Here is a 17,681-nt window from a genome sequence, read left to right as displayed (position 1 = left end):
TTGATACATTACTGCCAAAAGCTTCCAGTTCTATCCAAACTTTGTGTACAAAAGATCATAATTTTACATCTTCTTTCCATGCTAGCATGGGTTGGATGGTTTGACAGGAGCTGGCAAAGCTGGAGCACTGCTCCAATCATCTGTTTTGACATGGTTTCTATGGCTGGATGCCCTTCCTAATGCCAACCACTTTACAGTGTACAGGATGCTTCTTCATCATTGTTCGAACGTGGTCGAGACAATGGAATTTACTATGTTACGCCAGACTTCACGGTCCATCATAGCATTACGGAGGTCCTGTCGCTGGATGCCTGTATCCCTGGAGATTACATCAGAGTAGGAGAGTGTGCGCCCTGTGGTATCACAAGCAGATGGCTTATCAGTGATTCTCTCTCCAATGCCCAGTCTCTTGAACAAGCCTCAAATTGTGTAGGTCTTTACCTCAAAGAGTCTAAGACTGAATATGTAAACAAGTGCCTGTCCAACAGTGATTTCATCATCCATACTCTCAACAATACGCCCTTAAATATGGTTTCTGATTACAAATATCTTGGGTCATACATATCATCATCTAGATGCTTCTTAAGTAGCATAGGTGGTGCTTTTTACATGACACCAGCATTTTACATGGTACCACCACCTGCCGAGTCACCAAATAGCTTGCAAGACAGACTTCTCAGCTGAGAAGAGAGGAAGTGGAACCAAGAGAAATGGCTGTGTACCAGACAAGAGGTTAGGGTATGATAGAGGGACAGAGATAGTTGTCCTACTATAGAGGAGATACTTGGCTACCCCAACAGGACAAGGAAGGAGAGGAAGGTGGGAGAGTTGGAGAGGGTCTGCCTACAAGGAACAGCAGGAGTAGTGTAAGAGGGGATAGAGGGGCGTGTTCCATAAGAGCATGAGAGATGATGTTTAGAGATAGCGAGTGATGTTGAGAGGAATTGGAAATGGCTGGGAGGGGAGTATGGTAGATATGTGAGAGTATGGAGAGAGCATCGATTGGCAAGGCCTGCAGTTGGTGGGTGGGAGAGAATTGTGTGTGTGTGTGGGGTTATGGACATAAATGGATGACCACAATTTTTCTTAACCTGATGTGTCCTCTGAAATACAGCAAACTGACAGAAGGTTCTGTTCTTTGTAATCTCAGAGAGGCTCAACATTTGAAGGTAATTTCTCATTACTTTGTCCTACACCTTCCTGGATCTCCCATTCCGCAGGTTCCCAGAAATTGGCACTTCTTTAAGCAGCTGTCCTCATCCATATGTATCACTTGACCATACCAGTTTAGTCTTCTCTCTTATGCTCAGTTTTCGTCTCAAGTCATTTACACTGTCATACCTGCACACTGACATTACCCACTCAGCAGAGCATGCTGGCTTCATTTCCTTCAAACCTTCACATTTGTGACACTTAGCTGGCAATTTCTAAATTGCAGTGTTCAATACACGTGACAACAATGACTGCATGTTTTTTCATTTCTTGTTAGCATTTTATCTGCCATGTAGAATCTGAGAGAAATACTGCTTGTGTGCATGCATACATACACATGGCAAAAGTTGTATTTCTTTCAGATTCTACATGGCAGATAAAATGCTAATGCATGCACACATACAAGGGGCTGCTGAAAAGTTTCTGCCTTTAGGAAGAAGAAAATACAGGACTATCAGTTTTATTCAACATATTCTCCTCTCAAATTCACACACTTATTGCAGTGATCTTTCAGTTTCTCTAAGCCCTGTAAAAGAACATGGAAGATTGCGCCTCCAACCATGTCTTTCACAATACCTAAGCCAGGATCTTTTCAACACCCCCTCATATATATATATATGTTGGACTTTACTCATAGGATATTAGAATATTGCATATATACCATTATGCCTAAAAAATGGATTTACAACTTCAATACCCACACATATCATGCTTCTATTTTCTTTCCTCCGCCTCACTCTCCATTTTGTATCACATCTAAACTAACTATGACTTAACTATCCTCTCACACCGTCTCCAATGAAGGGATATAATTAACAAATATCCTAGAAACAGCTATAAAACCTTCTATCTATAAATGTTCTAATATCTACACAGCTTTGGTTTTTTTATCTTACTAGCAAAAAATTCCTATATATATATATATACCATTGCTATTATGCAAAAGTGTTGTAAGTCCAAAACGTTGCTTTTTCAGAAAACAAAAAAAGATTCACCATTCCATTTTTTTTTTACATTAGCAATACTTAGTTGGGCGCATAAAATCCTAACTCCATGCATAACATTTTCAGTCAGAAATATTTTTGCAAAACTGTCGAATGTGGGACTTACTACACTTTTGAGAAATGCTAAACCGTTGTACTACAATTTGACAATCTTTAATATCTTGGCATCTGAAGCAGCTGGAGATATAGTTTGACCAAAAGAACCAACTATTGCAAGCAAAATTAAATAATGAAAAACAAAATACGCATTTGGCCAAACGACAGTTTAACATAATAGCAATGATATATATATATATATATAATATTAGAGAGTATAACTCCAAACTTACAGGGAAAAATTCAATTTAGTATTAAATCAAATTTCAGTATAAATATGTAAAATATGAATTAGAGATAAGACCACTATTATGCAACATATATATTTATCATACATTTTATACTTTTTGAGATCTAGTTATGTTATAATAAAAATAAAAAAATATATATATTTGTTATTTATGTATTGGTTTATGTCTATCACTGTTTGAGTTGCATAATAGTGGTTTATCTCTAATTCATATTTTATAAATATATATATGTGTGTGTGTGTGTATAAATACAAGTAATTTTGTTGTGTCTTGGGAGAATCATTATGCTAATAATAGAATATATTGTATAAGAACAATATTGAAAATCTTTAGATAAATGATGTGCTGCAAGAAATAAACCAATGATTTTAAAAGGTGTAATTGAACAATAAGTTCTGCAACAAGGAAGACCTATTGTGTCTCACCATCCATCTATCATATTTTGTCCTTCTTTCTTCCACAAAACACGATCGAGGAAGATGTTTAAGCTGAACATAAACCACATTGGTTTCAACAACCATAGATGTCTGTGAAAGTCCTGGACAAGCACCATGGAAAAAATGAAATACAAAGCAAATTTGATGCTGCGATTACGACAGATAAAATTGCTGAAGGTTCAAATAGATGGCAAATTAATATTGGTTTCAAATTTTGACACAATGCCAGCAATTTCAGGGGCGATAATGAGTTGGTTACATTGACCCCATGCTCAACTGATACTTATTTTATTAACTTTAAAAGAATGAAAGGCAAAGGTGACCTCAGTGGAATTTGAACTCAGAATATAAAGCTAAGCATTTTGCCCCACATGCTAACACTTCTCCAGCTCACCACCTTAGATGGCAGATTAATATTAACCAGAAAGTTAAAACATGTGCAGAAGGGTGAAATACATTTGGTTATCGGGTATCACCGAAAAGTTCAGGCTTAGAATTTCAACACATGTTGGATTTGTGGATTGAATGAAAAAAAACAGAAGGACAAAGAGATCTTATTTTTCCAATTCTTGTATTAAAATTCAAATACACGGCTCACCAAAGCATGGAAGTTTATGATAGCAAGGTCATCAGCCATAGAAACAGTTTCAACGTGGGAGCAAGAATATATATATATAAAACTGATTATTTCCAAACCTGTACAACCCATAGACAAAAAGGTCTGAGGGATCAAGCCTGGAAATTTTTTAATGGCATATTTAGAGTAAGTAGAATAACAGCCTGAACTGTTTCTCAAAGAGTCTCTATGATCAGTGGAAGTTATCATTAAACTGTAAACAGAGATGAAAGTCTTACAACTGGACGCTATTAAAAGCACTCAACATGAAAAGCCCCTCAGACAGGATTCCACAAAGTCTTTGCCTCCCAAGACTTTTGTCAACTCAAGAACACAATAGCAAATATTTGCCTAAGGTACTGTGCAGTGGGATTGAAACAGGAAGCACAATGTTACAAACTGAACTTCTTAACCATCCAACCATGTTTGCATCTCCGTTAGTGACACCAAATAATGATGAAGTTCAAACTGGAAGACAAGAACATAACAGTAGCCATCTAAAACGATGTTTGATGAGGAAGCATGGCAGAACTTGAAAGATGAGATCTCATAACTTCAGTTAATTAACTGTAGTTTATCAAGAGCAATTCAAGATGGCATGTTCCTGGCAAACACTGCAGATCAGTTGAACAAATGATTCAATCCTGGAGCAAAACAGAAATCGGTGACCAGGGTCAAGACACAGCAGCTGCAATATATAATAAAATTATTGTATACAGTGCTCAGGTGCACCACAACTTGTCAAAAGTGTGTATAAAGCATATGTAGTAATGTACAAATGTCTGGAAAGTGAACAGAGTATGAGTCGGATACATGCTTGCATGTGTATGGAGGGGAGAAAATCAGGTGTAGTGTTGGCGAATCTCAGGAAGCATGGAAGTTTTGAAGGCTGCAGTGCTCCGACAACTAACAAGTGATGCCGGCAGTTTGTTCCATGCTTCAGCAACTCTTAGCGTGAAAAAATGTTTCCGAAAGTCATGGGAGCTGTGCTGTTTTCTGACTTTGTAAACATGTCCATGGGTGTTAGACAGATGGAGTTTGAAAAAGTGCTCAGAGTTATTGTTTGTAAGATGGTTGATAATTTTATGGGTGTCTGCCAAGTCAGCTGCCAGATGTCGGAGTTTCAATGTATCCATGCCCAGGGAAGTAAGGCGTTCAGAATATGGCAAATATTTTAGCCACATTATCAGAGCTTAGAATCTCTATATTCACATTGTTGGGGGATGGGTGGACATAGTCAAAGATGGAGCAAAGAGATCAAGAACTGAACGGGGAGGGCCCTGGAGGAGTGTATGGCTGCTGCACTAGACTGTAGCGAGTGGCAAGAAGTGGGTGTTGTGCCTCAAGCCCTCTGACTCATATTCACGAGGATAGGTAAATTCATTATCTTGAGGGATAACCTGTACAGTCAGTTACATTGAGGTCTGAACTTAGAAGCTGATATGCTGAAAAAGAGACAGAAAACCATCTTCAATTACTTATTGCCATTTTGTGATACCTCAATGATCTTTAAAAAGATAAATGCTTTTTTGGTTTTTCCTAAAATTTTCATTAATATTAAAGCCTTGGTAAATATTACGTTAGTAAAAAAAAAAATGATTGTTTAATGAAAAAGATTTCATGAAATTCTACCTATTCAGAAAGCATGTTATCAAAATTTCCAAGAATTCTAAAAAATATGGATTACTTTTAAACTAAAAAGAAATTAAATTATTTTGTAATTTCAAAAAACACATTTTTCATAAAAAAGCAAAACAAAACAAAGGAAAATTAAGGTAGAAAATGGTTCCACTTTATTACAGAATCAAGAAACAATAGTTTAAAACAGTTTTAGAAATGCTCATCACCCGTCTGTGATTTTGAAATAGTTCTCAGAAATTGTAGAATATATATGTCCTTCTCCACTCAGAAAGTTAATGACATCTCTGTGAACAAAAGAGAAATTTATTAGACTAATATCAACAAAATAATTAATTATTATAAATTAACTTAGTAAAGTCAAAACATATCAGATTTGATACAAGTAAAATGGCTGAAACAAAGTAAATATACAAAGAGATCTTGTGGCCATTTGTTAGCTTTCCATGCTGGCATGGGTCTTTACTCTGAATCTATTCTTATTGGGAGTCATTACTCTTACAGATGGGCCATAAGCTTCGCCACCACCACAATCTTGCACGTTTTCTATCGAGAGTATCTTTCCTCCAGCATGTACAGGATGCATTTTATCACATCACAAGCACTAGGGAGGTTGTCAGGAGACAAGAGGCTCCTCTACAGCCTATTCTTTCTTCACATGTTTGCCCAACCTCTTTATGTGTGAGTCTACTGGATGCAGTTGATCACAACAGCAGCACTAGACAGGTTGTTATCCCTTTGAGCCTATTTTAGTTGGTCAACCACTTTACTGTAAAACTGCTCTTAAAACATGTACATTTGCTAAAGACAGAAGATGGGGTGGGTGAGAGTGAGTGATGACTGGCAGAAGCAAAAGGGTGGATTGGGTGCAAAATGGGTTTGATGCAGCCTTTTCTGCTGGAGCTTCTTGATGGACAAGAATGAAAGTGAGGGTAATGGGGAGATGGGGGGATTCCTATTTACAATCTGAACTATTGACATTATCAGTATAGCTAGAAATTCAGTGATATGATCCAAAAGGATGTTGGAATATTCCAAGACATGTTTATACTGGATTCAATAAGTTGTCTATATTGTAACCAGAGACAAACTTACAGAGAACAGTAGCTAAATCTCCCCAAAATTACACAGTATCAGCTTAAATAAGCAAAGAACACATTAGAAAATGTTGTCCAGGACATACTCCTAAAAAGAGGGGATGGTCACAGCTGGAATGTCTTTGATCAACTCAACCAGGAATGTAGTAATTAAACTTCCAAATACCTGCAATGCTATGTTGACTTCTAAAACCTGAAATAATTATTAATTAGTTTCTATAATTAGTTCAACATTGAAATTTTGTTGCATTTCTGTCCTTTGTCCTTTTAGCATGACCTCCTGTGGTGCAAGACCAAAAGTGGTGACCTGCAACTTCAACAAATGTATTTAGTCTGCAAGGTAGCAGGTCTCATGTATCAGCCATTTGTTGGCTATTTTGAAACGATTCTCAGAAACAATTACTGTCTGTGAGAATTGTTAGGTATAAAATAAGCAACCACAATTAAAGGTCCAGAACCCCTTTAGTTCTACTATTTTAGGGGTTTATCAAAGATAAAATACTCTTAGAGTGGGGTTATTGAAGGAGATGTGGTAAAATGACCAATTAGAAACATTAGCTAAATCTTTCAATCAAAACTCCAGACTCGAGTTTTGATTGGTTACTGTTTAAATTAAGATAATTAAGTTTTACTTGACAGACTGTTCTGGAACGCCTCTCAGTTTTTGTATGACTTCATCAATGCTACAACCTTCTTCTGTTGTACATGATTTAATAATCTGATGGACCTGTGGCACAAAAAATAAAACAAATTCAATTAAAAATCAAATATATTTTACTGAAAAATAAAATACTGATTTCATCATCATCGTTTAACGTCCATTTTCCATGCTGGCATGGGCTGGACGGTTTGTTTATTCTATTTGTAAAATACAATGATAAACTTTTCACAAAGAATATTTTATTTCAATGTTCTACACAAACTTCCAAGCAAGATATAGACAAATGTCACCACTGCCCAAACAGCATCAATATAAAGACATGCAGAGACAAATACACACACATACAAGGGCTTCTGTATAGTTTCTGTCAACCAAATTTTCGATGAAGGTATGATGATGATGATGATGCATTGGTCATTTCAAAACTTTGGCAAAGACACTTGCTATATATAGAACCATGCAGGTAGATCAAACCCAAAATAACATAGTTGTTAAGTAAACTGCTTAACCACAGTTACGCCTACACACACTATATATATGTATGTGTGTGTGTTCTACAATTGTGCATTACGATGGTAACTGGGTTGTTGAATTGCAAACTTTTATGGGAAAAAGGCAACTGTAGACATTTGATAAAATCAGTAGCAGATGGAATTGAATACTATAGCCAATATAATTGACTAAAACCTCTGCAGGAGGTGCCCCAGCATGGACATGGTCCAGTGGCTGAAATCCACAACCAATAAGCAGTTAAAACTAAAGATTAGCAGGATGGGAGTTAATTCTCTTCAAATCCTGCTTATCCTAAAAATAGCAGTCAAATCATTCCTAACACACACAAAAAAAGGACACACTGGATAATATCGTTTTAGATGCACTACATGTAAAAGAAAGATCCATGATGTTGTGGCTGGAATACCTGTTGTCTGTTGGATTAATGCTGACCTGCAGCTTAACAACAATAGCTACTACTTTAGTATCATCATCATCATCATCATCGTTTAGCGTCCGTTTTCCATGCTAGCATGGGTTGGACGGTTCAACTGGGGTCTGTGAAGCCAGAAGGCTTCATCAGGCCCAGTCAGATCTGGCAGTGTTTCTGCGGCTGGATGCCCTTCCTAACGCCAGTATAAAGAGGTGAAATTAAAAAAAAAAAAAAAAAACAACTTTGAAGTCAGAAATATTCCACTTTTCAGAGTTTGGAAGGAGCTAAAGAATTAATCAGAGATAAGCAACAGTTTGTGAGGAATATATTTGAGTGAACATGGTGGCAAACTGGCAGAATTGTTAGCATGCCAGGCAAAATAATAAGTGGTATTTTGTTTGTCTTTATGTTCTGAGTTCAAATATTGCCAAGGTCGACTTTGTCTTTCATCTTTTTGGGGTTGATAAAGTACTAGTCGAGTACTGGGGTCAATGTTATTGACTCAACACCTTCCCCCCAAAACTGCTGGCCTTGTGCCAAAAATTGAAATCAATATATTTAGGTGAGCATATGTAATTCGAGTGAGAGGTAGTCTATTAAATATTTGAGTGAGAGTGTTGTCTATTAAATATTTCATTGAGACTAATACAATAGTAACAATAACAATAGGTTGGAACTGTAATTCCTGCTGCTATTATTATTATTATTATTATCATTATTACTTAAATCCTTCCATCAAAAGCTTTTAATTTTCTTTTTCTAATTTGATCAAATTGCATTGACAAGCTTTTGGCCAGCTGAAGGCTACAGCAGAACACTCTTGCTTCAGGTGTCATAGTGTAAGATTGAACCTGACACCACGTCGCTGTGAAGCAACTTGTTAACCAGAGCAACACACACACAGACATGTAGTAAATGTAAGAATATCTAAGTATTTAGGCTTCACACACACTTTCATCATGTTCCATCACTAAACATCAATTCTTTACTGAAATTGTACCCAACAGAGATTGGGTTAAGAATACAAACCTGCCAATAAGACATACATTTTCAAATCTAGAAAGACATTTCTAAATGAAAGAGAGAAGAACAGCCATGCAAACCTGATTGTGCAAATGTCCAAGACCAGGAATTCCAACAGATGATGTATCATAATCATTGGTTAGTGCAGCCTTTTCTCCATTCTGCTAGATAAGAATGCAATAAATTAGAAAGAAAAAAAAAAGTAATTAACCAATATATCTGTGTAGATATATAAAAGAAGCAAATTAGTCAATATAGCTGTCCTGACATCTAACATAGAAATCAGTCATTTTATGCCCATTTGCCCCACTGGCATGAGTACATTTTTAGTTTTCTCAAACAGTAAAAGGAATCAGCTGTGACTCTTCTTTCAGTGGGTGTTGTTTGGTCACTAAGATACTGGATAACTTTCTTATCGAAGCCATTTGTGTGACAGATGGTGTCGTCTCACCATCACAATAAAGGAATTATTGACTGATTACACTCCACAGCTAAGATGAGTCACACTCATCTTTCTGCCACTCATGTAACCTGCCATGCAGCTGATCTCCATCTCCCCCACCACATCACATTTACACTACATTCAGTGAACAACGTTCTTAGTGCACTATTTCTGGCAGTGAGAGACAAGGGAGTGTTTGTAATTCAAAGCAGAAGAAATATTGCAAAGGACTTCATTCAATGAGCACCATTTCAAACGTTTTCCCATTGATACACACACACAGACTCCTTTCCACAGATCACATGCCATTATGGTAGAAGAAAGTAGCTCATAATGCTGCGCATCAGGATTGAAACCAAACTTATTGTGCTAGCAGAGGCATCTTCTTACACTCACAGCCACTGATCACACTAAACAGTCAACAAAAGACAAAATAATAATTATAATAATAATACTTACCAGATGAGCATTTGAATTGTACATCAAGTGGGAATGGATAACTTCAAGAATGTGGACTGTTAATTCATTTATATCTGTCAAAGGAATTATTTTAAAGGCCACAATAGATCGTTTTCCCTCCACTAACCTAATATGTCCCGACACCCGGACATATGTCTTCTCTGCAAGAGATTTTATCTTCTCATTTTCAGGAACATCATCCTACAATTCAGAAATGTTTAAAGTTACACTTAGAAAGATTTCTCATCAAATCTTTAATAGAGTAAATTAGTTTATTTATATGAATGACAAACACTGGAGCCTGGTTTAGTCCTCTGGCCAGTCAAACTGTCCAACCCATACCAGCATGGAAAATGAATGTTAGATGATGATGATGGCTCCATCATAGCTACCAATATATGATACTCTACACTCAGGGGATGACAAGTGACCGAGACCTTTGGAGATATGCTGTGCTTGAGAAGACCCGGCAAGCCAACTGAGACTGTAAACGTGACCTATGCCAATGAAGTGTAACAGGCCCATTTAAGAGTACCCTTCAACCATTGGGCAATAAACTGCACTTGCAAAGACCTGTTGAGGCAAGTGAAGTCATTGTTGTGGCCAATGACAGCACCGCCTGATTGGCACCCATCTATCATACATAAAATGTACTTTACACAAGAATTTACTGCTATAAAAATTCAGACAAGCAGCATCATAATCAGACAAGTACATTTTTTCATTAAAAAACAAATCAATACCAAATATTAGTGACAATTTAATCAATGAAAGGCTATGCTTGATTTTTTTTATTTATTTTGCAACTTCATATTCTTCCAAACATTACTCAAAATAAGTGGGTTTTTTTAAATGTTTAGGAATTTATCAGAAGCAGCTGAAAGTGTTTGGTTAAGCTGCTTATTTTAAACTGACACAGTTCTAGGTCTGATTCTGCTGGGCAATTCCTTAAGTCAGCATCTTCTAATGTAACTCCACAGTAACCGAAGTTTTCTTGATGAAATTGAGTTCATAGAAACTATGAGGCAGCCTGCTGTGTGGAAACCAGTTTATGGTCTTTAAGTCCACATAAGGGGGAGGGCTCTCTTATAAGACCCTGGTAAAATTTAAACCATTTCATAAAATTAGCATCAGTTTAAATACTTGGGTTTAACTGACTAAAACCAGCAAAGGCAGTGCTCCAGTATGACCATCAACCCAATAAAAGTAAACACAACTCACCCGATTATCTACATATTGTTTCACTTCAATAGAAGGTCCAGTACAGTCTCCAACTTCATAGTCCAGTCGAATTGGTAATTCTTTCACTGAAAGCACTAAACCAACAAAGGTCACCTAATTAAAAAAAGAAAAGAAAAAAATCACCAGCCAGTCATTTGTTAATCACTCCCACTCCTCTACAGTTAATAGGAGAATGAAACCATTAAGTAGAATTAAAATATGTGAACAAAGTGTTGGGGTTGGGGGTTGGTTGAGTGGCCAAGTAGCTGTAAAGAAATGTTGAGAAGGCAGCCACACTGTTGTGAGAGAGAGAGAGAGAGAGAGACCAACATCCATTCGCAGCCAGTTCAGATTTCATTTAGTAAGTTTGTGTCCTGAAAGCTACAAGCAACTGTTGAAGTCTCTAAACAAAGGATAATTTATTTGATTGTTCAATATTTGGTCAATAAAAGGAAAGAATATGAAGGTTTGGTCTTCTATGGGCAGAAGGTTGGCTGGATGTCTAATAGCAATTGTAAGAATTATGCTGATGGCTTATGAAATGATACATTAACATTTTTAAATTTAAAAAGTATGGTTATGTTTTGTAATGATAATTTTATTAAGAAAAACTACAGTGATATTAAAGAATTAATATTCAGTTATTTAAATTTATTTGAATAAGTTTTATATTTTGAAAAAGATTTTAAAATTGCAAAAAGGTACTTAAGTGAAAAATCCAGCTTTCAATTGTTTTAATATTTACAAAATACGTATATTGATGAAACTTTTAAAATAAATAAGAGTGAAATAAAGTTTATAGAAATGTATGTCAAAGAGGAATTGAACTATTTCTAAAGAAATGAAAAAAAAAAGACTTAAAGAGTCATAAATGTGTGACTTGATATTTCATGCTTGAGCAAAGTAGCGACAATGTTTATATTCATTGACACCATGACAAGGTGCTCTGTGCCTTTAAAGAGCTGAGGAATAAAAGGAAAATATCCTTCACTTAAAAACAGGTAAGGAATGGCTCTAAAAAAAGAGCAGCCAGCCATAAAATCCATGCTAGCATGTAAAATGGACAGGGAACAAATGATTTTTACATTAATGTCAACTGAACCAAGGGGAACAACTCACAATAACTCGTTACAACTCTTATCCTATTATACAACATAAATGTAAATTATATTTTGGTAGAGAATATTTTTTAAGAAAATTAAATTAATATCAACAGCAGGCAAAGGAGTTTGAAACGTACACATGGACAATTCTTGAGCTGATGACGCCTACTCAGCCGGAAACCTGTACCCACAGCTGTCCTTTTCTATCCACACAACAAGTTTGTCCTTTTCAATAATTGGCACATCGATTCTAGAGAATTTGCTGAATCCTGCAATTATCTGCCACCCCCTCTCAACTGGGGGTGGGGTCGTTTTAATTACCATTTGGCAATTATGATACATCATTTAGAGGTGGAGATAATTTTAATAAATCAAGAATGCGCATTGAATAGTATTTCATAAACTTGGATTTGTCTGTTATTCAAATAGAAGCCACTGGCTATTCATATTGTTTCTCTGCTTCTTTTTGATTAAATTACACACACACACACACGTGTGTGTGTGTGTGTATCCTTGTCTTGACATCATGTAATGGCCATAAGTGAGCAGCACCATCATGGAAGCAGTGTTGTTTGTTTCTAGTCTTCTGTGAAAAGCATGTTTGGCCTTAAGGGGGGGGGGATATTACCTTATTTAGGGTTGGTGACAGGAAGGGCACCCAGCTGTAGAAAATCCACTTTGACAAATTCTCTCAAACCCATGCAAACATTAAAACGTGACGATGATGATTCATACAGTTCTAAGAAAACCCATCAAGTCAAATGAAATCAGAGTCGTGGCAGATACTGGTGTCACACAGCTGGTACCCATGCCAGTGGCAAGTAAAAACACCCATTACACTTTTGGAGTGGTTGACATTAGGAAGGGCATCCAGCCATAGAAACCATGCCAAATCAGACTGGAGTCTGGTGCAACCCCTCAGCTCACCAGCCCTGGTCAAACCTTCCAACCTATACAAGCATGGACAATGGATGCTAAATGAGGATGATAAGCCAGCACTGAACATCTAATTCATCATGCAACCGGTTTCAGAAAGAAAAATTTATCATTTGCTGTAAACTCAAATCTGATGATCAAACTAGCAGGGAAATGACATTAAAAAAAATATTAAAAGGGGGGGGGGGGGGGGAAAAACATATCTGACCTGTGAAATTTTGATATTCCCAGAAAAGAATTCATCTAAATTCTGAGAAGCATTTAATATTTCAGAAATGGTGACTGGCATGATGTATTCGACTTTATCCTCTCGTGACTGAAACAATACAAAAAGATGGCATCAGCAAATAATACAATTATAGAAGCTAAACATAACCAACATTTCTAATACCTGATACCCATTCGAACTGTGTTCTGTGATTATTTTGGATGTCTACTTATGCATAGCAATGTGGTGGCTTTTTTGTCACAAATGTGGCAAGAACAGAGACAGTTCAAATTGCTGAAGAGTTCTAATATGATTAAAATAAGTCCAGGGTTGTTACCTGTGCTTGCTTCAAGCCCAGATTAAAACAATAATCATTAAATCAATATTTTCCTCTCCTCACCACATTTATTATTCAACGAAAATTGCTTGTCCTCGTTACATTATAACGATGGCCCCTAACTTCAGTCTGTAATTACTTGAATCTGCCTCACACAACATCTGAAGAATTCTCTAAAACAATGAATACTCCAGACATAATCACAAAAATTAATTAAAATTGCAATGACAAGTCATTTGAATAACAAACCTTTGAGTCCTTGTTTGCTGGATCCATGCCAGCAGGGGACATATAACCCCCACCACCTTGCGTCTGGTTAGGGTTGTAACTGTCATAACCTACAATAAATAAAAAATATTGTCAGATTTCCTTCGGTAGAAACATAACAGTAGAGATAATAAGACCAAGTTTTGTGGGTGTGGAGTTGTATGTGTGTGTGTATAAATCATCATTTAAAGTATTTTCCATGCTGGCATGGGTAGGATGGTTTAACAGGGGCTGGAGACAACATCAGGTTTCACTGTCTGTTTTGACAGGGTTTTTATGGCTGGATGCCCTTCCTAACACCAACCACATATAGTATTAATAAAAATTTTATTAGTACTATATGTAAGGTGGTTTAAAATATACATAGTATTTTATGTTTTATAAAACATATACATGTTGCATCAAATTAACTGCCAGGATTACATGCTTTTTGAAACATGAAATAATTTAAGTAATTCACCTTATCAGTGTTTAACAAAAGTCATAAATAATGGTGATAAATGCTCAATATATATTTCAGCCAGTCCCATTATGTAGATTATCAACATCAGCAGAATAGCAGAACTCTGGGTGCAATGTAGGAGGAGAAAAAAACAGAGCACAGATGTTTGAGGTGTTGGCTTTTCATATCTAAGTGGGCAGACACTCACCATTCCCAATGAATACGGTAAAGAGGAAGGAGATAACTAAATACACAAGCACAGACACTTATAGGCAAGACAGTTCCAACCACTCCAAGATACCAGACCAGCAACCATGGCAATGACACATTAATAGCAATAATGGTGGCGAGCTGGCAGAAACGTCAGCATGCCGGGTGAAATGCGTAGCTGTATTTCGTCTGCCATTACGTTCTGAGTTCAAATTCTGCCATGGTTGACTTTGCCTTTCATCCTTTCGGGGTTGATAAATTAAGTACCAGTTATGCCCTGGGGTCGATGTAATCGACTTAATCCGCTTGTCTGTCCTTGTTTGTCCCCTTGTAGTTAGTAAAGAAATACATATTAATAGCAATAAAGGAATGGCAGCTACCATACTAGTATTCTTGTGATAAATCAGGGACAGAGATGCTTGTGATTAGTTGTTAAATGTTTATGGCATCAATTCCAAGAACTCTGCTCTCTGACAGGCAAAGAATGTATTGTTACAAATTTCCATAATCATTGTCCACTAAATTCATTGTGAGTTATTGTATCACCTAATGACACTCATTTTATTAATACTGTGTCTCAAGAAGAATTGGGGAGTTAAAAACAGCAGACAAATTTAGAAAATGAAACTGGAAAAATTGTTTATAAACACAAACGTTGTTTATTTATTAAATCCAAAGTTTCATTATATAATATATGCTATTTATATACACTTGAAATAGAAACATAATAACTGATATTCCAATTATCTTTAAACATAGTTTTAGTTTCATAAACATTTTTTGTAATTACAATGTAAATTCATTGTTCACTTATAACTAAAAACAATTCCGAAGTCAATAATGAGGGAGTTGTTAGGCAAGTATCATAATACTTTCATTAATTAGTTTTTATTGTCACACTCCTGATTCTACTTGGGGATTGCAATATTACAAGAATACCTCCAAGTATTCTCCCTATCACATCAAAAATAGAAAAAAAAATCATATAATATTTTGAAACGAAAGCAAGGAATCTTGTAAAAAGGCAGCAAATTCAAAGCCTTTTAGTTCAGTATTTCGTGATTTTGATCAATTACTGATGTCTGGCTTTAGGGTACCCGAAATTTATTTCTTGATGTGGAATTATTTCTTCTGTCTCAGTGATAGCTTACTGTACAAATTCAGTTTCTTGATTGTTATTTCCAAAATATATTTCTAAAGATTTCCAGAACATAAGGAAACAATATTTTTCTCTTTAAATTTCCTTTTCGTTGTTAATGGCCACTTATTTACTCGGATAAAAACTTTAAATAACGATTAGCGGTGTCTGTATTTTCTGCGGATAAAATCTATGAAGATGAATTTATTACGATGTAAATTAAATTATTTTAATTACCTCAGTTTGTTGTTGATGTAAGTGAAGAAAAGTCATTGTAACAGGACGACGAGGCAGATATGTCTCTCCAGTGTTAACAAAGACACTTTATTAATTCTTAAGAAACAAAGAAGTATTTGTGGCTTAGTTAATCCACAATTAAAACATCTTTTTCATTTCATTAAATCGTGACATACAAAGAAAAAAGACGTCCATTTATAAACTACTTAAAAATACATTTCTTACTTTCAAATTGCTTTCAATAACTTCTGTTAGTAAAAAGGAATTCAAGAAAATTAAAGTAAGAGAGGAACTGATAATTTTAGTCGATTTTCGCTTACTTTTGAATTAACGTGGCGATTTATGACGGGAAGTTCCCAAAAACTGACGCCTTAAGAAAACTCTTTGAGACAACGGAATGGAAATTTCAAAACTGAGATCAAATATTTCAGAGTCAATATATTCCGAAATATTTTAAAAAATGTTTTTTCGATAGACTCACTACTGGTAGAATCGTTAGCTTAGTAGCATTTCATCCGTCTTTATGTTGTGAGTTCAAATTCCCCTCAGATCGACTTTGCCTTTCATGATTGATAAAAAAAAAAGGTACCAGCTGAGCATTGGGGTCGATGTAATTGGCTAACCCCCACCCTAAAATTTCGGGCCTTGTGCCTAGAGGAGAAAGAATTCTTATAGTAAGCATAAAACCAAGTCAGTACCAGTATTGAGTCTCTTCCTTTATCCCTGTCTATGAAATAATTCACGATTTCAAGGTATTTAACCCCCAACAGGTGATGAGACTGAGAGATGTTGGAACATTTCCCGCCAAGTAAAAACTATTGCTTTTACTATATTTTAATTTATTAGAAGAATGTATTAGAATTGGTTAAAAAAAGACACATTTCAAGTTAGGAAGAGGACAGTTGTAAACAATGACAAGTATATAAATATTCAAAAACCATAACAAGCATTATGTCGTATGTGAATTTAAAGACAATTTTATCGTCGTAAAAGTTTTCTTGCAAAATCGCCAAGTTCGCACATTAACGAGCGAGAATATATAATTGATGTTAGTAAATGGATTGTAAAGGAGGAGCTGAAAATGCTGTTAAATTTCCTTCAAATCATACTCTATTGTCGTAAAAAAGGAAGAACGTTAGATAATACAATCCAGATTACTTTATTATACATAGAAAAGTAAATACTCGTCGAGATGGTCATGTCCAGAAAACATTTGACTGTATGTGCGATTAATGAGTCAACTTGGGGTTAAAACAACAACCTTGCATCTATTCTATTGGTCCAGATGAAAAGCTGAACTGATACTGTTAGGATTAGAACTCAAAATGTAGAATATAACTAAACATTTATAAGATCCATCAAAGTACCTCTTCCTTCTTCTGTCAAAATTTACAAATACATATTGAACATGGACTGAACAGATTTAAGGTGACAGTCCTAGATATAAATCTTGTTTGACTTCTTCAAGGAATTGAAGTTATGCCAAAGTTTACTCTTCGATTAAATATTCTATAAAATGTATTTTCAAAAGGATTCCGAGGTGTAATTTAGCTGTTTCCATAAGAGACTTACCTCCTTGTGTGCTCCACATTCTGCTTTCGTCGAATGGAACAATTATGGCGGGAAAGTTTGAGAGTACGTGTTACACTTATCTCCCTTCTGTCGACGAGCAGCAAACTTAAAAAGATCGATTCAAGGGATTTTATATATCGATCTCTGTT

The 17,681-nt window shown here is 35.8% G+C and overlaps 1 protein-coding gene across 2 annotated transcripts; it reads right to left on the bottom strand.

The window, feature by feature from the left end:
- Positions 1-5,386: 5,386 nt before the first annotated feature.
- Positions 5,387-17,676, bottom strand: LOC115218625 (replication protein A 32 kDa subunit). Of its 2 annotated transcripts, none has more exons than XM_029788532.2 (8): positions 17,533-17,676; positions 13,916-14,004; positions 13,330-13,437; positions 11,083-11,196; positions 9,862-10,062; positions 9,041-9,124; positions 6,984-7,078; positions 5,387-5,541 (listed from the first exon to the last, which is right to left on the bottom strand). In XM_029788532.2, the coding sequence occupies exons 1-8, from the start codon at positions 17,549-17,551 to the stop codon at positions 5,460-5,462; spliced, it is 792 nt and encodes a 263-aa protein (XP_029644392.1). In that variant the 5' UTR covers positions 17,552-17,676; the 3' UTR covers positions 5,387-5,459. The 2 variants fall into 2 exon arrangements, with proteins under 2 accessions (XP_029644392.1, XP_029644393.1); XM_029788533.2 differs by having other exon boundaries at positions 9,041-9,121.
- Between the last annotated feature and the right edge of the window lie 5 nt (positions 17,677-17,681).

Source organism: Octopus sinensis, linkage group LG13 (assembly GCF_006345805.1).
Source record: "Octopus sinensis linkage group LG13, ASM634580v1, whole genome shotgun sequence".
NCBI lineage: Eukaryota > Metazoa > Mollusca > Cephalopoda > Octopoda > Octopodidae > Octopus > Octopus sinensis.
The sequence above is the reverse complement of the archived record's forward strand: the minus strand, read 5'-3'. Positions and strand labels throughout refer to the sequence as shown.